The sequence below is a fragment of the Populus nigra genome, chromosome 16 (assembly GCF_951802175.1).
Source record: "Populus nigra chromosome 16, ddPopNigr1.1, whole genome shotgun sequence".
NCBI classification, from domain to species: Eukaryota; Viridiplantae; Streptophyta; class Magnoliopsida; order Malpighiales; family Salicaceae; genus Populus; species Populus nigra.
Genome location: NC_084867.1, coordinates 9,609,159 through 9,633,115, shown reverse-complemented (window position 1 = coordinate 9,633,115; position 23,957 = coordinate 9,609,159). Strand labels below are relative to the sequence as shown.

Genomic DNA, 23,957 nt, shown 5'->3' with positions numbered 1-23,957 from the left:
CTCACAAGTGCGAAATGAAAGAAAATCAATTTCATATTATCCAAAATGCTTAGGTGCATATATTCTCTGGGTCATTGTCTGTATTGCAACTCTGCCATTATCAACACTGTGCATGTACATATTCTCTGGGTCACTGTCTGTATTGCAACTCTGCCATTGTCAATTATTCTCCTCTGAAGAATATAGTTTGAATAAATGATCTCTGTAAACTTATACATGATTAGATATTCATCCTTTTAAGCTGGATTCCAATGAATAGCTGGCCATGCTCACACAAACCCCACGCTCTGATTACACTTTCCTCAGAAAATGGCAGGGTGTCTGTTTCCGGGTCACTAGGGCTAAAGTATCGGAATGATATGGATAACTCAATTCCAATTCGTGGGAAAAGACACATCTTAGTACTAAGTCATTGGTTTCATACCTAATGGTTGGATCTGCACTTGTCTTTGTACTGTCCTTTCCTCAAAATATTCAAATATATCACTACCCTGTACACACTCAATCAATTATGAAGAAGTAAAGCAACTCACTTTTAGAAGGTAGATCTAATAGAAATGAAGCATATATGCATTACATTGGTTTTACTTCAAATTGACTATGATTTATCAAAGAGCATAATCCCTAGGAATGATCCTCCTGGACCCTGTGACATGAGATATTGTTTTCTTCTCCCTTGGTGCATTGGTTACAGCCCTAAATAAAAAAAATGAATCGATGCTTTGTAGCTAGAAAAACAGAGGTAGAGCTGGATGGAGACTATAAAACAAAAAAATGGGTAAAACATCCGTATTTAATGGGCTGTTTATTGAAATGATACATGATTCGCCCTGTTTTTTAGTGCAGGCATTCATTGCACATCTTCCTCTTGTTTAATTTATAAAACGTTTATTTTTTAAAGTATTAAAATAATATTTTTTTAATATTTAAAAATTATTTTTAAAATGAACACATCAAAAAAACCTAAACAAATAATTCAAAATAAATATTTTTTAATTTTTTATAAAAACATTTTTTAACAGCAAAAACAGAGAGGTTAAGCAGCAGCCAGCAACTATTAGAAGTATAATGAATCCCCTGCTACCAAACAAAACAGAAACGGCTTGAAGAAATAACCAAGAAGGCACTGATCAACGTGATTGAGAAAAAGTGATCAATCCCAAAAAGAATTAGATGCACCGACAATCTGTCTTCGTTCTTTAGAATAATTTCTAAATTCGTAGTATATGTCAGTCATGGTTATATCACTTGTATAATAAAATTAAAGAACAGATTGCCTTGGATTATTAATTTTTTGTTGGGTTTATAGCCCGAGGCATTATTAAAAAAAGAGAGTAAATTATAGATTAATTTCTCTAATTTTGCAAAATGAATTAAACATTTCATCTAGTTTTAAAAACTAATTAATCAACCCCTTGATTAGTTTTCACTATACTTAATTTAATATTAATTTGTTACAAAAGGAGTTTCTTTTTTCATCAATCTTTCCAGATAAGTTAATCCTTGTGTTCCAGCTTAAGTAATGGTTTTAAAACCCAGCCCGGTTTGGTGAGTCGACCCGAGACTGAACCGATCCGGGGCTGAAATTAGGTTAGGTTTAAGAAAAAAATAGAGAAAGTAAAAACCCGAGGTGACCCCAGCTGACCTAGCAGGTTGATCCGGCAAAACCCTGTCAAAAACTCGGTTGCAATCCGTTGACTTCTGTTTTTTTTTTGTTACTAAAATAACATTGTTTCAATTTTAAAAAAAATTTGACCCGGACAACCTTGAACCGAACTTAATTTAAAAACTATGACTTTTATGGTAAGTTATTCACGTGTGTTTATTATTTGATAAATAACTAGTCAATAATATAGATAAAGTGATATTGAATCCATGCTTAAAGAAAAGTCCTCATCGCTCACCTTTTTATCAATTACAAGTAATATACATGAAACCCTAATGGGCAATTAAATTTTATCATAGGCCAATTCTAATTTATTAAGATAATGGCCGTACACACACCTATGGGCTTACAAGTGGTTGAATTGGCTCCTCCCAAATTCGCTTATTTAGAAAGAAATGAAGAAAAAAAGTACTATTCAACTTCAAAACACAATTAAAAAATGGGATTAACGATCCAACACTTCCCCAAATCTCAAATCAATAAAATAAAATAATACAAAAATTTTTTTAAAAAAAATTCTGAGTAAAAATTACTAAAAGGATAATATTGACAAATATGTTGAATTTTAAAATATTAATGAATAAATCAAATAAATAAAGCCATCTTACAATTGTTCTAACTAACTAAACAACACATGGATGGACTATCGGAGCAACTCAAAAAGGTATTGTTAGGGATACTCTAGAACAAGCATATGCAAGAACGAAAATCAAAACAAAGGAGTTCAAAACTTTAATTAGAATAAAACTAGTTAGATAGCTTTTGTTATGGTGCAGGCTTTGCTAAATTTTTTCTAATATAAAAAAATAAATGTTAAGGCTACATCAATGTTTCCAAAGTAGCAAGAAAAATTTAAAACTTGATTCATTGATTTTACTAGATTCAGTAAACTCGGTTAATTTAATAATATAATTAAAGAAAAGACCAACAAAAAACAAAGCAAACAAAAATATTGACTATAATTAATAATAAAAAATAAATTGCCTATATTATATCCAAGAGGAAAAGAAAAAACACTCTGTTGGAGACTCATCATTGCTCTGTTGTGGACATCAATCCACAACCAAAAAGAGCTAATGAATACGGCTCAAGTGCTACTGTAAAAACATGCACAATAACACCAAAAAAGATTATATATGCAATCAGAGTAGTGACTCAAAAATCAAAGAGAAAAAAATACCGTGAAGTGAACATCTCATATCTATATTTAATCAATTAATTTAATTTACTTCAAAAGCAAAAAAATTTTTTAAAAAATATAACTTTAATAAAGAAAAAAACCCAAGATAACCTGTGTCATTTTTAAAATTACTGAGAAATCCCACAGAAAGCAAAGAAAAAAAATAGAACTCAATCTCAAATTAAATAAATGCTAAAGGATAAAGTTAAAAAATACAAACCTAAGTGGACCTTATAAAGTTAAGTTTATCTCTTAAACTCACAATTCGTTAAATCATAGACGTTAGCTCAATTAAAAAACCCAACACCTGACTAATTTAATGTTGAAAAATAAAATAAAAAAATAAATGAATTTAAAAAAGATTTCAAGAAAACAAACATAGTAATAAAAAGAATAAAAATCATATCTAACAGATAAAAAAACTAAGGGAGATGAAATTAAAAAAAATTATTTTTATAAATTATTTTAAATAAAATAAATTATAATAAAAATATAGAAATCAAAAGAAGAGGAAGGAGGATAAAGCAAAAAAGAAAAAAAAAAGAAGAAAAAGTCATCGGCTCCAGCACATTTATTCACAATGATCTCGAATTCTAACTCGATCCCTTCATCACTCCTATCATCATTCTCTTAACTCAATTAATAATAATAATAGAGTAATATATTAGAAAACTAAGAGGAGGTTTCCTGTATTGTAATGACAGTGAGTGTGAAAGAGTTACAAACAATTTCCATGCTCTTGGTTGAAAAAAAGAAAAAGAAAAGAAAGGCACTCCAAAGATTTCCATTGGGGAAACCGAAACCTATTAATTCAGATTTTTTCTTCTTCTTTTACAACTTGAAGGAACGGTTTTATTTATTCATTTTTTGTAAATTAAATGAACATAAATACTTTACTTAATTTTACATATAAAAAAAGGGTGAAGTTATCATTATAGCCGTCACCGTGAAGATTGGGACGTGTCAAATGTGTTGGAAACCGAAACCGAAAATGTGGATGATCTCTTGGTGTGCTTGTTTAGGTTATGGTGAGAATTTTTTTTTTAATTAAAATACCATTTTCCCCCCCAAATATATCTACCAATACAACTGTGTTACAACGTGATTAATGGTGAATCAATCGTATTAAGTTGACAAAACAAGTAGAGAAATCCGGTTTCGAACATAACAAGACTTGAATATGTGGAACCTCTGATCTTGTTCCGACAAGGTTAGGGCTTCCTTTTGTTTAAGTGTGAATTCATATTTGGATTTGATTTGTTAATAAAGTAAAGATCAAATCAGAATGAGATAGTTGCATAGAAAAAAAATATTCTATATATATCTTAATTCCAAGCAAATAAAGGGATGAATAGAAAAATTGAAAAAAAATTGAAAAAAACAAATAAGAATTCTCAAATGAACCTAATATTAAAAAGCGAGATTGAGAAAAATACAAAGAAATAAAAAAATAATAATAAAGGCCTAGGTAATCCTAGTGAACATACTGAATTCATGGCCTAAGACATAATATTAGAATAATTTCATAGAAAAAAGAAGTTAAAAAAATAACGAATACCAATTTCAAATGAACCTAATGACGAAGGATAGAATAAAAAAAAAATTAAAAAGAAACTAAAAATGACAGAAGCCAATCTAATCTAATCTGCAAAACTTGTGACATGGATCACGAGGCTGGATTACAATATAAAAGGCAAATATGAAAAAATAATAATGTCAAATTCCAAACCAACCAAAATAAAATAAAATAAAATCATGAGGGATGAAATTGAAAAACAATTTCAATTAAAAAAAGATAAGAAAAAATAAAAATAACAATAAAAATACAAAAACCAAATTTAATATAAAAGTGAAATGTCAAGGGGTGAAATTGAAAAAAAAATGAATTCAAGACCAAATAAAATTCAATCAAAAGAATGAAAACTTAGTTTGATTCAATAAAGAAATAAATCAAATAATCATACTTCTTTGTTTTTTTTTACGAAACCTAACATATTTTTCCATGAGAGAGAGAGGGAAGAAAAAACACATGCCCAACACTCAATCACTGATTGTTTGGTTACACACACCTCATCACTGTGACGAGGTGGCGAGGCACGTCTAACGTCATTTCAGAAAATAGCATTCAGTGTTTTTATAGCACCGTACACGCCACTCAAATAGCCAAGACTATATTTTATCTATATTGAAATACCCCATTTTGACCTTATATAAGAAATATAAAATGATTAGAGCAAAATGATGAAATTGTCCTTGTATAGAAAGCCAAGAAATTTTAATTTTATTAAGACATTGTACTATGTAAAAAAAAAAGTAAAATGTTCAAAAAACTGTTTAACCTAAGTTTAATGTTTGTTTGCTTTTAAAAGTAATTTAGTAATTACACTGTACAATAAAGCTATAAAAATACTAATTAACTTTGTTCATTCTTGCAATGATTAATGAATTCAATGAAAAAGACTTTTCTACCCCTAAAATTAAGTTAAATAAGTTTGTCATCTAAAGGTAAAATAATAATTATATCATATGCATCCACACTGAAGTGAGTGTGTACAATGAAAATGAAATGTTAAGGACATTTAGTTTTTTTTTTTTTATTTTGTTTTAATCTTTAAACCCCTCCTATTTTAATTTTGGTTAATAATGGTTGTCGGTAAGGTCAAATTGTGAAATGACCTCATTCATAGAAGCACGTTTGAACTCGCCTTTTCTGAATCAAACTCGATACTATTTTTAATGAGATTGAGTTACAACTCGATGATCATCTCCTTTGCCTCCCTTTACCCCTTTTATATCAATGAACACCTGTACCATCTGAGCTTCACTGATTAACTCTTTTCCTTGCTTTACCCTTTCATGTCCATTACTCTCGTGTTTTGGAATGGATTAGAGTCGGTCTCTTCCACGCTTCAAAATCCCAAGTGAAAGTTGTGGATGAACGAGGAGGCACTTGGCACTCAAAGCATATAACTTCTACTTGGGACCCATAATTTGCTGATTTACATGGACGTAGATTTACGTGAACATGGAAATAGACTCACCCTGGAAACTAATTTACGTTAAACCAAGAGCCTTAATTACAAGATTACAAAGCTTCATAGTAAAGAAGCCCAACAGCTAGACTTGGAAAAAGATGCCAGCCAGCCCGCCCAAGATCTTTGGAAGGGAATACAAGCAATGCCTATCATGGTTTTATTTTCGAGAGAAGTTTGTGTAAGACCATAAAGAGATCTTTATTTTTTCCTCTCTTAAGTGCAAAATGCATTTTTTATCCTCGTTTCCGTGGGAAATTCAAGCCGTAACTTTCAAGATCCTTTCAAGGATGCAAGGAATGCATTTATACGATCAGCATGTATTTAACGGGGAACATATTCTGGTTGCCTATTTCAATATTCATGTCATACGTCTACTCAATTCCCTCCCAAACCCAAGTAAGAATGCCAGTTTTGGCAGGAATACAGCATGTCTTGCCAGCCCCAAAATTAGACGCTTGCTCGTCATGGGATTGGCATGAGGGCAATCAAGCAAGAACAGGACTTGGACCAGAAGAGTGTTGCAAGCTAGCAGCGAATTCTCGTGCCCACAAGTCATAATGTATAATTTCCTCCAGAGAGGGTGAGGCCACAAATTCTGCTTGGTGCTTATCACATGTTAGCTCCACAACCTTGAAAATGTCAAGATAGCTTATCCTGAAAAGAAAAACAGGTAAACTATTTGTTAGCTAAGGACTCAAAAACCCAGAAGGGGGAAACCTAATGCATCGACTGACATAGTGCACCTTCTTACAATCACTGCTACAGTATTTATGACATTTTCTGGGCGACTCACACCACTATTTACCATAAAAATAGCTAAGACAATTAACTGTTTATAAGAATTTTGAACCTCCCGAAAATAGCTATGCAGTAAAATGGTGCTGCTACAAGCTGTTGTTATCATCAGCATATTTCATCAGCATATTTTAGATTAAAGGAATAAATAGCATGAATACATACTTTTCATCAATGAACATTTCTACAGCTTTCTCATTAGCAGCACTGAGGACTCCTGTCATGGTGCCTCCAGCCCGTCCAGCAGTATAGGCAAGATCCATAGATGGGTATTTTACATTGTCGGGAGCTTTAAAAGTTAGTGATCCAAGCCTGCACCATCCATTTAATTTAATATTAAATAATAATAATAATAATTATAAAAAAGGAGTAGTCGGCGTGTTTGTGTTTCTAGACCAATATCAAATTCCATTGTCTATCTCTTCGGCTCAGCTAGAATGTAAAGGCATAAGCTTATGCAATCATGTCTGGGAAGAGACTGAATCACAAAAGACTTATTGTTGACGTCGTCATTGAGAAGTTTCATATATTGGATTAGCTATCACATCCAAAAAAGAAAAAGAAAAAAGAAAACAAAGAAAAGACAAGGAAGTGTTAAAACTCTAGTTTGAAAGGGAAAAAAGGCTACTAACTTGCAAAGATCAAGGCGAGGCCAAGTAATTTCAGAACAGTAAACTCTCTCTGGCCATGACATGGTGTAAAGGATAGGCAACCGCATATCAGGCCACCCCAATTGTGCAAGAACAGATGAATCCTGTGAAGAAACAGATGGCAATGCAAAGATGAGGAAAGAACAAGTTTGAATATGTCCAGTATATAGTCCAAAGCCTCTGGAAATTTTAAATGGGCAATTGAGCCTCTGCCAGAAAGTGCAATAAGTTGGGGGAAGCCAGCTAACAAGAAAAAGTTCTAGAGTCAGACCTGTGTTTCAATCATTGAATGTATTATAGACTGTGGATGAATTACGATATCAATATTATCATAATCGGCTCCAAACAAATAGTGGGCTTCAATGACTTCTAAACCCTGTCAAAACAAAAATAAATAAATAAACGGAACCTTTTTACCCATATTCCAGAAATATATCCATATATAAATGGTGCTTGCAATTCAGAATCAAGAAGGTAACACAAACAAACCTTGTTGAAAAGCGTAGCAGAGTCTACAGTAATCTTTTTACCCATACTCCAGTTGGGATGCTTCAAAGCATCAGCTACTTTAACTTCTTTCAATTTTTCAACAGGCCAATCCCTGTGATCACCAAGGAAATGAGCAAATAGTTAAACCCAGCTTCATATAATTTTACACGGTTTAAGATGAAGCTGCAACATCCAGAATATTGGTTAATGAGATGTCTGTACTGACAATATGATGATGTCAATTTATTAATTTAAGTCACCTTCGCAGTTTAAGAGAAAACAGATGTGAAGATAGAGGTGCAAGTAAATCAAGTTAAAGGTTCTGGAGCCCAAGAAAACAGGTCTTCAACACTCAAAACTTTTCAAACTACTGAACACGTCTATAGTTCTGAAACATAATTAATCAGACAAGATATCCAAGGAAAATGCTGAAGCCCCATTTAGATTTTAACTTAAAAACTTGAAGATTTTAGATTAAATTATGATTTCACACCTGAAAGCCCCACCAGAAGCAGTTAAAATGATGCGCCGCAATGCACCCTCAGGCAGGCCCTGAATACACTGAAGAAAGAAGATATCTTTTGAGTTCTATCTAGTTAATATTTATGGAATTGATTATATTCATTAGCAGAATGATCAAAGAACATGAAAATGGTATAGATAAGAACTGCAAATTAGGGCTCAAAATATTAGCAGAAGCATTTGAGATCTATATCTAAACAGATATATAAGCCTTAACTATCAGCACAAATATATTTTCATACCTGAAAAATGGCAGAATGTTCAGAATCAGCTGGAAGAATTTTTACGTTATGTTTGTGAGCAAGAGGTAGGACAAAAGGACCTCCAGCAATTAGTGTCTCTTTATTGGCCAAGCATATGTCTTTTCCTGCTTCTATCGCAGCAACCGTAGGCTGAAAGAGAAGAGAGAAACTATGCTAGGTTAGTTTCATGTCAGTAATAATTGACAAACATCGGTTGTCCCCTTAATAGAGAAGGGGAAATAGAAAGCCAAGAAATCACATATTCAAAAACCACTCAACTTTTTTCCTATTTTAAAAGCCCTCGTATGAAATCCTAGCCCTAGAAAGATTTTAGATATTCTGGATTATATGGAGCAAAAAGACTAAATAGAGAATGATCAATCAGCATTGTGGTTACACCTTTAGACCTGCACAACCTACTATTCCTGTAACTACACTGACAGCATCTGGATGACGAGCAACCTGAAAAGAAGTCAATTGGCAATTAATAACAAGATGAGCTTCACCAGCAAAACAAGCTAAGAGAGAGATGTGATGTTATTCTACCTCGATAACTCCTTGCTCCCCAGGAATAATCTCAGGCTTTTCCTCGACATCAGCCAGAGCCTCTTTGAGTTCATCAACTAATGACTCATTTCTAACAGCAACTAGTTGAGGTTTGAATCTCCTCACCTGTACAACCAAAAAAAGAAAAAAGCGAAAAAGAGAAAAGGACAGAGAGAGAGAAAAGGCCATCAGTACTAATACTCAATTAAAGAATGGATTGGGAATCACACTGTTCAAAGCACATAATCTGTCAATCAAGGTATTGCAAGTTCTTTACAACATAAAACCGTCTGATTACCTGATCAGCAAGAAGAGTAACATTTGAACCAGCTGCCAGTGCCACGACTGTGAATTTATCTGGATTCTCTGTTACTATGTCCAATGTCTGCGAGATATACAAATGATTGAACATGAAGGGATAGAACTTGTTTACAAAGCCTTATATTTTTTTCGATTTGAATAACTAAAAGTAAATATTGGAGAAAAAAAGAAGAAAAATCTGAGGAAAAAAAAACAAGACAACGCACATTGAAGAATGATAATTATTCTTGGTTAAGCGATTGACCTAATAAAAAGTGAGGATACCCAACTCCAATAAAGGCTACATTTATCCAAAATCAAATTATCATAAAATGAAAGCTAAGAGCGACCATCCCCTCTTCCTTTAAAGAGAATGTTATCAAGCAGAAACAATAAACCTCCTATCGCGTGAGCTTTTCTGCCTCATTGGCTTATTCTCTTTCAAAATATTCAAAAAACCAGCAGCTAATTAAGTAGAACCTTAAAGCATAAATGTAATTGCAGTAACTGGGACAGTTTGTTTGATATCCTAATTATATAACTACCTGAGTTCCAATGGAACCAGTAGATCCAACAATTGATATAGGCTTAGGACCATCCCAGGTCTTGCGTCCAGGTTCTAGAAACGCTCTTCCTGGCCAAGCTGGAGGTGGCTGATTCTGATTCTGAACAGAACATTGAATTCTTCTCCCTCGACAATCCTTCCTCTTCAAACCAAGCCTACCTATATTAGGCACCACCAAGAACCAAAGTTTCAAACCTTTTCATTTCTACGACATAAACAATGAAATTGAAATCAAAGTCTTCAACAAAACTATCCGTTGTTAAACTGAAGAGTCGCCCAGAAAGTCGTTTTCATACATAAAGCAAAAGATTCATAATTTTCTCAAATGTTTAACCTTTTTTATGACACCCAAAAAGCAAAATTATCCAACTTTCTTGTTCATTACCTCCTAAAAAACTTTCCAGCTTTTTTTTTTCCTGGAAAAAAAAAAGGAAAACCCAGAAAAAAGAGTAGGAAAAAAAAAACCTGGAAGCTTAGGTATGTGATTGGATTTAGTAGAATCCAAGAAAGAGATAGCCTTGATTTCAGCTGGAGAAAGAAGATTAAGTGCCATCTTGTCTTAGTTAATACCAGTACTGTCTCTTAATTTTTTGGCTCAAGAATTCAAAATTCAAAGAAATTGAGAGAGAAAGAAGAGAGTAGAAAAATATAATCTTTTTCTTTTTTCTTGAACAAAATTACAAGTAGGAGTCAAGACTAATATAGCCATGGACATAATAGTATTAATAACAAAGCATGCGCACCAAACAAAAAATAACAGTACCAAGCACTACTAATTTAAAGAAAGATATGTGTGGCTAGTGAATTGTGGGGGGTTTTTTGTTTTTTTGGTTCTCTTATAATTTTATTTTATAGAGGAAAACTGGGAAGTGGGCAAGATTCGATGAAGGGTTTGTTTGTTTTCGTAATTGAAACTGTTTTTTATGAATTTTTTTTATTTAAAATTAATTTTTTGTGTGTTTACGAATCATTTAAATATATTAATATTAAAAATTATTTTTAAAAAATAAAAAGATGCTACACTCATTTATTTTTAATGTTGAGAACAGCGTTGAACATGAATGAGTGGGGGTGGTGGGTGATTAAGGACGAGACAGGAATCAAATCATCCTGTGGAATTTAGTTTGCTTTTTTGGAGTCAGGATCCTGTCCTTCCTTCAGTAATGCTGATACGGTCAGCATTCAACACTTTTCTTCTTAGGAGTCAACGATAGTTAACACATTCACTGTCCTTAGATCGCTTTCCAAAACTGTGATGCAATAACAGTAACATGCTCCCATAATTTCAACAAATAAGGGTAATATTTATGGATTTTCTTAGTATTTTATCAACTTTTGGAGATAATATAACAAGCATAATCTTCCTTCTTCTTCCTTTTTTATTCATCTACTCTTTTTATTCATTCAAGTTTGAGTGGGAATCTGTTCTTGGTGTTTTATGTATCAAGAACAAATTTATCTTCTTAAAATTTTAAAATTTCCCATTTATCTTTTCTTTTCTCTGCAATTCAATATATTAAAAACTCAATAATATTTCATGGTATAAGGGCCATTTTCATTTCCCAAAACCGTGTCAGTGAATTTCTGCAGCTACGAATATAAAAGGCCATTTCCGTTTTCCAATGGGCTACTGTGTGTAGTGAATTCGAGCACCTATCCTGCCTCGGAGTGCTATAAGAGCTGGAGTTCTGTTTTTAGTGGAGGGTACAATTGATTATAGTAGGGTGGGAAACGACTATACGTATATTAAGTTTATATATATATATATATATATATATATATATATATATATATTGAGTAAAAAAAATTAGATATTTATATTTTATTTATGAGGTTTCTATTATTCAAATAAATAAATAATAATAGAATATTGAAAGTGTATATATATATAGATTTTAAATAATAAAATTATAAATTTTATACACACACACACATATATATATATATAAAGTTAATTTATTTTGAGATACGAATATATTATATTAGATTATATTAGATTAAAAAATACAAAAATTCTACATATGCATTTATGTATTCAATTATATATCTCAATAGATTTGAGTTACATTGGGGTAAAGTTTAAAAATAAAAATATTTATACTCAATTCATTGCTTATCAAGTAATATAATTATCCAAAAAAATACTCATTCGAGTTGGTTTAAATTAATATCACCAAAAAAAAAATCATGTTGAAAACACTGTAGCAATTCACAGTGTTTTATGATGAAAGCTACAGTGCTTCCCCACATGATTTAGCCTTATTAGTAATGATTTCTAATTGTAATTCATAAAAAACTCAGTATTAAAAAAATAAAATTGAAAAAGATATTTTTAAAAAAATTATAACAAAAAAAACCATGCGAAGAGATACTGTAACAATCCACAATGTTTTATGAGCAAAGTTACAATGCTTTCGCCACATGATTAAGCTTTATTACAAAGTTAAATTTTAACCAACTCAATATTAAAAAAAATAAAATTGATGAAGATAATTTTAGAAAAAAATTTTACAAAAAAAAAACACAAAAGAAACTGGAAAAAAACCATGTGAGGAAAAACTGTATCAATCCATATTGTTTTGTAAAGAAAAACTTGTATTTACTTGTAATTGTAAATTTTAACCAACTTAATATTTTAAAAATAAAATTGACAAATATAATTTTAGGGAAAAACATAACAAACACGGAAAAAAAACGTGTGGGAAAAAAACATTGTAGCAATCAACAGTAATTTTCGAGGAAAGTTACAGTATTTTCCTCACATATTGTAATTGTAATTTTTAACCAGCTCAATATTAGAAAAATAAAATAACAAAAGATAATTTCAGAGAAAACCATTAAAAAAAACCATGCGGAGAAACACTGTAGCAATCAACAATGTTTTAGAGAAAAACAATTACAAAACTAAATTTTCAATCAGTTCCATATAAAAAAAATCGAAAAATATAATTTAAAAAAATAAAAAAATAAAATAGAAAAACTACGTGAAAAAATATCGCAGCAATCCACAGTATTTTAAAGAAAAAAATTACAAAGCAAAAATTTTAATCAGGTCAATATTTAAAAAGTAAAATCAATAAAAATAAATTTAAAAAAAAAAAAAAAAAATAGGAATGTTGAAAAAAAAAGTAATTTTTTTTTTTAAAAAAAGTAATTTTTTTTTTAAAAAACAAATTAGAAAAAAAAACATTATAAATTATTGTTCTCATTCACATTACTTTTGGGTGTGGAGAAACAATGATTTCTCCGCACCCTTTAGTTATATATATATATATAATAAAATAATATAATAAACAAATCACAAGTAACGTGCCACTAAAATGATAACCAGAAGATGGTCGGCCCACTATCACTAATATAATCCAATTTTTAAACTAGATTTCCCAACATGAGTATCTCTTTTCTTTCACGCTATATATTATTGAATGCAGAATTATTAAATGAGAAAAAAAATCCGATGATTAAGCTCGATATATATTTAATTATGATTAATTTGGTAGGTACTCCTTAGTTGGTAGAAGAGAAAACAAAAAAAAGTAATGCAGTACTTGAGGGCCTAGCTGTTATGGTCAATCGTGTGACTTGTTCCGCCCCTATCCCGGGTTCGACTCTATGTGCACGCCTGTCACCCCCGCGTTGCCTAATCTGCCCCTGGGCTTGCAGAATGTCCAGTGGGCCGTGGAGAATAGTCGTGGCGCGTGCAAGCTGGCCCGGACACCCCACGTGAATAAAAAAAAAAAAAGCAATGCAATAACAGCCTGTGAGAGCAACCTCTATATATACATTTCTATAAAATCATAATAATTTTTCCATGCTTGGAAGTAAATCCCATCTCACGTAGCAATACCAAATGAGCAATGACAAGCACGCAAACTGTAACGGTAATAGCTAGCCTTGATGTTCGTGTTTTGTTATGGGACTATATATATATATATATATATATATATATATATAGTGTTTAGATTTTGAAATGGAGTAAAAAAAAAAAAAAAAAACTAGTTTGAGTCAATCTGGGATATCCCGTTAGATTTACAACCTAGATTATGTTTTTAGAATAACCTAATAAAAAAATAAAAAGAATTATAAAATTTATTTTTTTCCATAAAAAAATCATGTTAACTTTTTAAATTCGTGATTCAAGTAATTAGAGTTGAAGCATCCAATCTAAAAAAATCATGAAATTCAATTTTCACTCAATCAATCATATATTGAAAGATAAAATTGAAAAATAAATTTCAATTATACAAAATAATTTTAAAAAATAGCAATTAAAAGAATAGAGATCAAAATTAAAATAAAAAATAAATTTTATATTTAATTAAATGGTGAAATTAAAAAAAATCAATTTTGTAGAAGGACAATTTTTTTTAAAAAAAGAATGGGGCTCAAAATTAACATAAAAAATAAAACAAATGTTGTAATTGAAAATAATAATAACTTTTGCAAAAGTGCAAGAAAAAAAACCATAAATCAAAACAATGAGAACCAAATTGGAAAAGATATACCATCAATTTGAATTGAAGTATAAAATAACTTTTACAAAATGCCAAGACAAAAAAATTATAAATTCAAATAATAAGGACCAATTTGGAGAATATAATATTTGATAAATTAAGATTTAAGGATGGAATTAAAAATATATAAAACTTCTACAAAAAGACCAAGATAAAAATAAAACATCAAAAAAATAAGTATTGAAACTGAAATATCAATGAACAAAAGGGTCAAATTGTAATTTCTTGAAAAGGAGACAAAGAAGGGGAAAAAAAAATAAAGGTCCATTGAAAACAAACCAGACCACCATCGGAGACATGCATCGTATCAACAGGAAAAGGATACGACAACACTTCAAAAACATTGTGGAATGTTATTTTTTGATGTCGAGAGGCATTGTAAGTGCTACTCGATGGACATGAGTGTTTCCCACACGCTCCCGGGTGTGCCACACGAACTTTTTTCTCTTGTTTAGCTAAATACAAAAGTGTCCCTAGACTGATTTTCTAATTACAAAACCTTTGTAAAAAACCAAAAATGCCCTTTGATGTTAGACTTAAATGTTTTGGTTTTAAAAGTATTTTCTATATATTTTAATTATTTATTATTTTTTTTACTTGGCCAAATACAAATTTCTCCTTAGCATAAATTGTAATAACAAAAAAATCCATAGTAAAAATATAAATATCCTTTGACATCAGATTTAATTTTTTTTGCTTCCAATGATATTTTGGTTGTTTCACGGTGTAATTAATGAGAAAATATTTATTTTTTCATGGTTATTTTAAAAATGATAAACGAGTCATGTAATACTCTTAGAAGTCACTGCAAAGTTTTTTAAGTGGAGAAACAAAATTACCGTTATACTGTTCTAACAGTGCCAATAAATATAGAGCTAACAGTAATAGGTAAATAAGGTTTCGTTAATAATATATATAAGAAAAGATAAGAAAATCAAAAGCCATGCATTTTTAACCAAGGCCACCGCTAGGAGAACAAGAAAAAAGGAAAACTAAAACGAATACATCAAGGAACAAAGCAAGGATTAGATCACAACGTGCTGGTACTTGATGATGATGATGATCGGAGGGTGATTGCACACCAGGGTTTTCAAGAAATTTTCCCAGCTAAATTTCTGCTTCAGCTGGCCTGTACCGCTTTCTTTTTTCTTTTTTTCATGAAAAAGTATATTTTTTGATAGTTTTATATTATTTTGATGTGTTAATATTAAAAATATATTTTAAAAAATAAAAAAATTATTTTAATATATTTTTAAAAACTAATTATTAACATACTCTCAATACTCCCAAACACTGTCTGCTTCAGAGGGGTAGCCTAGTGTATAGCTGAGAAAAAAAAAAGAGCACCAAAATTATTTTTAATAACTTGGTACGCCAAGCTTTGTTACTGAACAAACAAGCAAAACTCACGTATCCTCGGCGAGCTTAATGGGAGTGCAGTACAAAACACTAAGCACACAACAATTATACAAAAACATTGTCCAGTATTCATAACTTTATTCCCATGAATGAACTCCAGATACAGTCTAAAAGAGTAAAGTTTGGCACATAATTACATGTGGAATCAAATTGATTGTCCCATGTTGATCAGAAGTATTCTCAGGCAGTTGTTTCAAACACAAAACTGTACCTTGGATCGGTTAGATCATGCAAATCAAACTCTGCTCTAGTTCTCATGGATTTGTTCTTGCTCCTCCTGTATCTCACTTGAGTTCAGCACTGACCCCCCGCCATTAATCTCCACTGTACCTCCTGATTCTGATATTTTTGTTATCCTCTGTAGCTCATCAGCTGTGTCTATTGGATGAGACACAGATTGATCATCTTCTGACTGTTCTTTCTGAATTGATTGTTTTGGTCGTCTGATGGCTTCAGCTGCTTCAGGCATCACGACAGGGGGTGGCTGTGGAGGGACCCATGCACGCCTAACTGGTTGCTCGCTGGTTTGTGCACCAAAAGGTCCAGCTTTTATTTCATCTCCATTTTCTATCTCTGTGATTCTAGCATTTTTCTGCTGCCACCAGGGTTCAGTGCTCTCGCCATCCAACTGATCGACACCACTGTCTTGTACATTGGAATTCAAACCTTCTCTGCCCACTTGAGACTCAAGCACTTGGCTTGAGTTGTTTTGAGCTCGACCAACCTCCCAGGGCTACTCAGAAGGGTAGAGGAGCAGTTAGCTTTAATGTGAATACAAAAACTCTAAAGAAGATTCTTGTTATTCAATGTATTTTGCAAGAGTCTAAAAATATGAATATGTATTTTTCCAAGTTATATATCTCAAGCTGGACGAATGGATTCTGTTTTTAAGAGTGAACTCAAAAATCTGTGTCTACTTAAGAGCTACTTCTGATTCATCCACTAGAATAAGACATGATGCATTCAGCGATACCGAGTGATGGATAAAGTAGATGCCACATCAATTTGTAAGGCCTTTTCTTTTTGCTAATTTTAGCACTGCTCTTGTCAAATATAAATAACATTCTGGAATAATTTAATAACATATCATGCCCTACTTATAGCAATCCAGGAGATTTAAATCAGAAGAGTGCAAGGGGGATTGAAACTCTCTGAAGACTGGTAGCAGTTTCAGATTTTCATTCCTAACATGACCAACTGAATCCAAAAAACATAATCCACATAATGCATATGATTCTATTGGAAAAGAAGGAATGTAATGGTGAACCAAGAAACAACTTGTCAAATATTCACAACATTCAGGAGTTCCTTTTTTTCAATAAGTTAATTACTACGATGCAAGTACTTTGAATTGGAAGAATGAAAGTAATAATGCTCGCATCTAGACAGGTAGATGCTCTGAATTTACATGGCCAACTAAATAGAAAAAACCCTATTAGCCTATGGATCCATTGAAAATGAAGGAAAGTGATGTAGAATGAGATAACATCCCAGGGGAATTAATATTTGGCTAAATAGGAAGTTTGGTTCTGTATATGATAATACAAAACTTTTTAATTAAATTTCGTTATTTTCTACTTAGTAGCTAAAATGGTTTTACAAGGAAACTAGTTATATTTCTTGTTTGGTAAATTTTCCTAGTTTAGTTTTCCTAATCCTATTAGGTTTAGATTTTCCTAACGTTGGTGCCTAAACCATTCACTCTATTAGAACATTAGAAAGGGCAGCATGAATTTGATTGATCAATAATTTGAGTTTTCAGAAAATTGGTTCGCTGCTTATGCTTGTTTCATTCATTAATTGATTCTGCATTAGAATGTTAGTGCAAAACTTCTAAAAAGCACACCTTCGTTCTAGATGCTATGCGAGGATTTGAAATTTGCTGATAGGGGTTGGGTGGTTGATCATTGATATCCTGCATATAAATCCAGGATGACAAGATTAGCATGTCACTCACAGCAAACGAAGCTAATTTCAGTGTAAAAAATAGGTTTGACTTACTCTGATATTGGCAGGTTTCTCCCCTCTCTGGTCTATGATCTGCAACATAATTACCAAAATAGTTAGCGGAATTCCACCATTTGCAACTGAATCCATCAGCATTGCCAAATTGAATCTGAAATAGTTATTTCTTATGCATCCATATTTATCATACAAGAAGAAAATCACACGATATGGTAAAATTCAGACATCTCAGATTCCAGTTAAAATATGAAACATTACACTCGTACAGTTAAGAAATCTCTAGAAAGATGATTTCTCTGTTCAATGTTTAAGATTTTAGCCAATTTTCTTTAAAGTAGCAATGCTGACTTGGGCTTAAGTTGCTACAGAAGGGTACAGAGTTATCAAGTGTTTCAATAATTCCCATCTTCAATTGAAACTGTTTAATTGTTTGACCAAGTTAGTTAAATATCAAAACTTTGAAACCATTCAAAAATGTCCAAGTAGGGTTCCAAAAAGTAAAGACCTTACATCAATCCTGAAAAAAAAAGAAGGAAAATTTATGCCTTTGCATCCCTGTTTTTAATTAATGAAATATGATCCTATTCGCCAAAATATTAAAAAAAAAAAAAGAGGCATCCCCGTTTCTCTGCAAAAACACCAGCATCATGCAAACTATTGACCACCGCTCCACTACAATCTACAGGAGGATTAATTCCTATGGATGCCAGCCTTCAATACACTTTGAACAAATTTGTTACACTAGTTCATACCTCCATATATGACTTTGGGTGTGCTGCAACAGAGGCTTGAGCAGACATGGGCTGTGATGAAGATCTCCCTGTCCATAAAACTCTGATTACATGACATGGAAATCAAAACCAAAGAAAAAAAGAAAACAAGAACCAAAACTGAAATCGCTGGAAAATAACCTGAACGCAAATCAAACTCTGCCTTGCCATTGGTAAATGTTTGCTGATATAAAGAAAGAAACATTAAGAACCTCAAATTGCCAAGCTCAAAACTTATCTCACAGAATTTATAATGCAAACTTTCATTCCAAATCATGAAGCTTTCAGTGTCCAGTGCACACCTAAGTTATGCTCACCTTTGGATTTGCCACTGAGGCTCTATAATCTTCTTGATCAGCAAGAGAGTTTCTCACGCGGTAATCTGTTTGTCCTGATGAGACAAAAAAAAAAAAAAAAAACTATAGATGAACAGATCTTCTAATAGTGTTAAGACATGTTTTCCACAAATTTCAAAACATTACAAGATAAAAGATAGGAAATGAAAAGGAAGGCCACAAGCTACAATTATTTTTCTCAAGGCCTTCTCACCAGCGTCACATGTAATAGGGCACCCAGACTCCCCAACCAACACTGAAGCATAAAGACTTTACATAATTTCAATCACATTCAATGCAATAATTTTACTAAACAAAGCACCACCTTAGGCATCTGGGATATAACCAAGCAGTTTACTCAGGCAACAAGCCAGATAACTTTTTAATGCATATAATAACAAGTTCCAAGACATGTAAAGAGCAACAAAATTGAGCAATATCAACAACCAACTGCCACATGCACAAGAGCTATGACTACTGCAGGCATTTATTTCATTCATAACTGGCTGACAGCCAAGAAAAATAAAAAATAATGCAGTTCATATAAACATTTTTTATTTTTCATACAATTTTTAACTCAATAAAATGTCATATAAGCATAGCAAAATCTAGTCAAAGCATACTTTATTAAACACTAACAAAACTATGCAAGAAACAATCCTCTTGTTCTCTCTAGTTTAACTTTAGCTTTCCTGGATAAGCAACAAGAGACCACAGGCCCCATTATTTAGGAGTCATGACTTTCACATGACATTTTATGCCAAATTAGAGATGCATGTATTCAAAACTACAAACAGTTACAAGGTGACATACCTACAAATGCAGATTACGATCCTGTGTTTCCAATCTACCAAACATGCAGGTTTTCACTATATATGTGTAATTTAATTAATTACGAGTCACATGATTAGCATGTGACCTTTTAAATATTTCCTTTGAGTTATTTCACTTGGTGACCAAGACTAATGAATCCTTTTCCTACAAGTATCTAGGGCTTAACTATTATTAATAGACTAGGAAAGGACAAACCCAAATTCATACTATAGTTGCTGCAGTACACTACACCACTGTGCTACAATAACTTATCAAATTTAAATTATTGTTTAGGATTTGCTCCAGCATCAATATGGGTAACATGCACCATAGAAATTGAAAATGATCAGCCAAGAAGACATTACTGAACTAGTTGAAAAAGAACCAACTTTACAAACAGTTTTCAGAATTCTGGAACGAATCATTTACAACTAGTTAAGCCTTAAAAGTCATTGAACAAGAATGTCAAAATAGCACCTCAATCTTCCATGAATGTCTTAAAGTTTCTGCGATCATCAACATCAAGCATTCTGCACTCCAAAATCCATTTCCACCAAACGAAAAGATACCTTTGTTTTATTTTTTCTCACAACCTATAATGTTGGCAAAGAGCAACATCTACAAGGGAGTCTCACACTCTATTGCATTTAACAAATATTGATGCCTTAATACCTAGATGCATGTAACAATGGCAATTATGTGCCTAGCAGCTCTGAAAGCACTAGTGAAAGAAAGTTCTTCCACAAATACACCATTGACAAATCGAAATTCTTAACGGGAACTGCTACAGACAAGGACAAAAGCGAGCATCTCAACAACCATGCATATGCAGCACATAGAAAGAAATATGGTTCTGATGTCAAAGCAACATCTTCTTACCTTCCAATCTATGTATAGCAGTACTCATTGACTTCATTTCCTGTACTTGCACATCTAACATATTCATAAATTCCTTGAAGCATATCTTCTCTGAAAGAGTAAATCAAGAAGGTTACAAAATAATAATAATAATAATAATAATAATAATCAGAAAGCATTTAAAGAAACCAGTGCTGGAAATGAAAAAATAATAATTCTATCACTATCCCACCTTCATTTTTCGAATTCAACATTTCCTGGCTCGCTCGTGCAACATCAGCCGCTGCAGCTGCTGCTGCTTTGGCAGCTGCCGCTGCTTCTTCTGCCACACTTAGCTTTGTATTAGTTTTCATCACGCTGTCATCTTCTTCTTCCAACACAACCTTGCGTATCCAAGACTTCAGCCTGGGAATAATAGTTTTCTGAACAAGAAATAAGTTATCTATTTGTGTCATGAAAGTTAACATGTAGAACCTTAAGAACCCGGTGAATAAATTTACACAACGATGGGTGCAAGAAACTTACTGATGCAACCTACACCATCTTTGGAAATAGAAAACAAACATTAAGCATCAACAAGTTGACTACCATGACAGTGTGGTTATGGAGAGTATGTTTTGATACCTTAACTAACACAGCTGTTCCAGCACCTGAAACTGCCAGCAGTCCTACAGCAACAACAGCATGATGCCAGTTAAATTGATGTTGAGTCAAAGTCATTGTAGAAATGACACCAGTAGGAGCAGCTGCTACAGGTTGCAGGGTTTGTGCTGGGGCTGGTGGCTGAACATTTGGTGTTGATTTCACCTGACCCTCTGCTTTTGTCATAATACAACACGAAATATAATCAGTGATGCAAGGACATACAAATCTTAGAAATCCCAAGAACTGCTTATCACAAAAGATAATAATCATCCCACTTTCATGCTAAGATCTTGTACCTTGACTAGAACTGGCTGCCTGTGTGCTTGGGGTTGGGTCCTGCAATTCGCAGAAAATGTAAGAGGGGAAGAATGAACAGATACGAATACATTGAGAATCCATAAACTTAAGAAAAAAATGATTAAACAGCGTGGCATGAGAGAAAAAAGGTGAGCCAACAAAAATAACTTATTTACCGGCACACGCCGAAAAGCTTCATCTATCTCTTCCTTAGTGAGGCCCTTCTTCTCAAGAAACGATCTTCTATACATAACAGGAGAGCCCCTAACTTTTGGATGCGAAAGAAACTTCACAGCATTCTGCACTTGTTCCTCTCGCATAGGTTCTGAGTTCACAAAGACAGATGGAGGACTTTGCTTGATAGCCTCAGCCCCAGCACCCTGCTGAACCCCAGTTGATGGCTGTACATTCTCTGTAGCTCAAAGCATAAAAAAAGAAACCATTACCATATGCTTAATATAATCCTAAATTTGAAGTGATTTTGACACTGTAAACAAATAACCCATTGGTCGTCTCCTAAATCATTCAAGTTGCACATAACCATTTACACCAATCATCTTTGATTAGTAATCCATAAACAAAAGACACTGCAATCAATTGCAATGGTAGTTAAGACATGAATTAATTAATTGAGCTGCAAATCACATAATAATTATAATAATAACCTATAAGCTCAAAAAATAACAGTAACCGTAACAGCCTGTTTCGAATAAAATCACAAGTGAAATTGAATTCAATTCAAAAGCAAATTTGAATTCAACCTATTACAATTCTTATGTTTGAAATGCCCTGGAAATGAATTGAATTAGCAATCTTGACTATTTTGCTCTTAATTTAGAAATAATTAATTTAATTTAGAGCAAAATAATTTAAAAATATAAAATCTTAAACAGAGCTCCACTATGATGTTCCCCTTCAATTCTAGCCCAATGCCCCCCATCCTGACTTCTTGCCAAACCAGGCAGAGACTTGAAGATCTTTCCTTTCTCACCATTCCCATTATCAAGGCAAAACCTTTCTAAATTGAACTCCGGAGAATCATCATCCGTATAATCCACCTTCTCAGAACTAAAACTCATTGAAAACATGCATCCTCTACTTTATTGTAACTGAAAAGACCATTGATCGTCAGAATACAAGTATCAACGTCCTGTGCACAACCTCTCTTATCCATCTCAAGCCAAGTCTCAAATACCCCATTAAGATCACCCATTTCAAAAAAACATTGAAATCAGCATATTACAAGTCTGGACACTAGGAAAGCAACCCGCTTCAATCATTCCTTCATAAAGCCTAAGGAAAAACGAGATGAAAATAAAAGATGGAAGTGGGACCTGGGTTTTCATGGGCAGGATTTGCAGGAGAAGGTTCCGATGATTGAGTCGCCATTCTCAAACCTCCTCCGTTGACTGAATTTTGAAACCAAAAGGAAAATTAAATAAAGAGAAGGGGGAGAAAGGAAGAATCAAGACTGGTGAAGGATAACGAATATAAAAGATAGGACGTTAATGGTGTCTATCTGTCAGTCACAGTTAGCTTTTGCTCATTTCGAAGTTCCTTGCTATGTTTTTTCTTTTTGGTTGGTGGGAGTTTTTTTCTTAAACCCAAAAAAAGGAAGAGTTAATTATATATTAGTCCTTAGAGTTTATCAACACTAACTAACTAGTCCTTAGAGCATCTAACTGCCTGCTCTCTATTAGGGCTCCTCAGCTATAAAAGCTACCCGCCATCACTCTCATCAGTAGCGTTGTTGCTCTTTAAATAACTCCCTTTTAGTCCTTGGAGTTTATCAACACTAACTAACAACAAATTGATTGTTATTCCAATAATAAGTAGTGCAAATTGTGGGTTGGATTTTAAATTAATTTTTAATATAAAAAACAATGATTGCGTTATAGATATGTTTCATGTATTGTAATGTTTTTTAATTGAGAAGAAAAAATATTATTTATGCTTTATAAAATAAATAAAAATAAATTTTTGAGCTAATAAATTGAAAAATAGATTTAAATATCAAGTACAAAAACGGGTGAAATCAAACTACTCTATAAATGTCTTAATGTCTTGTTTTATTGTAGATTTAAATAATAAAATTAAAGATTTATTCTTTATAAAAAATTCAAATAAACTATCATTACGAGGTAAAAAGATCTTTTCATAAATTCATTTGTCATTCTATATTTGTTAAGAGAGAACTTGGTTTTTTTCTAGTTTTTACACAATAAAATTACTTGAATACCCTTAAAACCAAAAAAGACTTGAATATGGTCTAGGAGCATTTTTTTTTTTACTTTTTAATGTACAATATAATGACTGAATTGCCTTTAAAATCAAAATTTTTAAAGCATGGT

General features: G+C 32.4%; 2 protein-coding genes across 3 annotated transcripts; both read right to left on the bottom strand.

Annotated features, from left to right (window-relative positions):
- Positions 1–6,145: 6,145 nt before the first annotated feature.
- On the bottom strand, positions 6,146–10,775 carry LOC133675951 (1-deoxy-D-xylulose 5-phosphate reductoisomerase, chloroplastic-like). Its single transcript, XM_062097519.1, has 12 exons — positions 10,456–10,775; positions 9,971–10,149; positions 9,424–9,510; positions 9,126–9,251; positions 8,979–9,041; positions 8,580–8,729; positions 8,309–8,376; positions 7,816–7,927; positions 7,598–7,702; positions 7,309–7,430; positions 6,842–6,988; positions 6,146–6,535 (listed from the first exon to the last, which is right to left on the bottom strand). Exons 1-12 carry the CDS (start codon positions 10,541–10,543, stop codon positions 6,367–6,369), a joined length of 1,416 nt encoding a protein of 471 aa, XP_061953503.1. The 5' UTR covers positions 10,544–10,775; the 3' UTR covers positions 6,146–6,366.
- Positions 10,776–15,968: 5,193 nt separating this feature from the next.
- Positions 15,969–23,185, bottom strand: LOC133675941 (peroxisomal membrane protein PEX14-like). Of its 2 annotated transcripts, none has more exons than XM_062097506.1 (12): positions 22,941–23,185; positions 21,783–22,018; positions 21,606–21,645; positions 21,289–21,482; positions 20,897–21,086; positions 20,686–20,775; positions 18,976–19,049; positions 18,800–18,842; positions 18,641–18,708; positions 17,925–17,963; positions 17,770–17,838; positions 15,969–16,656 (listed from the first exon to the last, which is right to left on the bottom strand). In XM_062097506.1, exons 1-12 carry the CDS (start codon positions 22,993–22,995, stop codon positions 16,171–16,173), a joined length of 1,584 nt encoding a protein of 527 aa, XP_061953490.1. In that variant the 5' UTR covers positions 22,996–23,185; the 3' UTR covers positions 15,969–16,170. The 2 variants fall into 2 exon arrangements, with proteins under 2 accessions (XP_061953490.1, XP_061953491.1); XM_062097507.1 differs by having other exon boundaries at positions 21,289–21,479; positions 22,941–23,184.
- Positions 23,186–23,957: the final 772 nt, after the last annotated feature.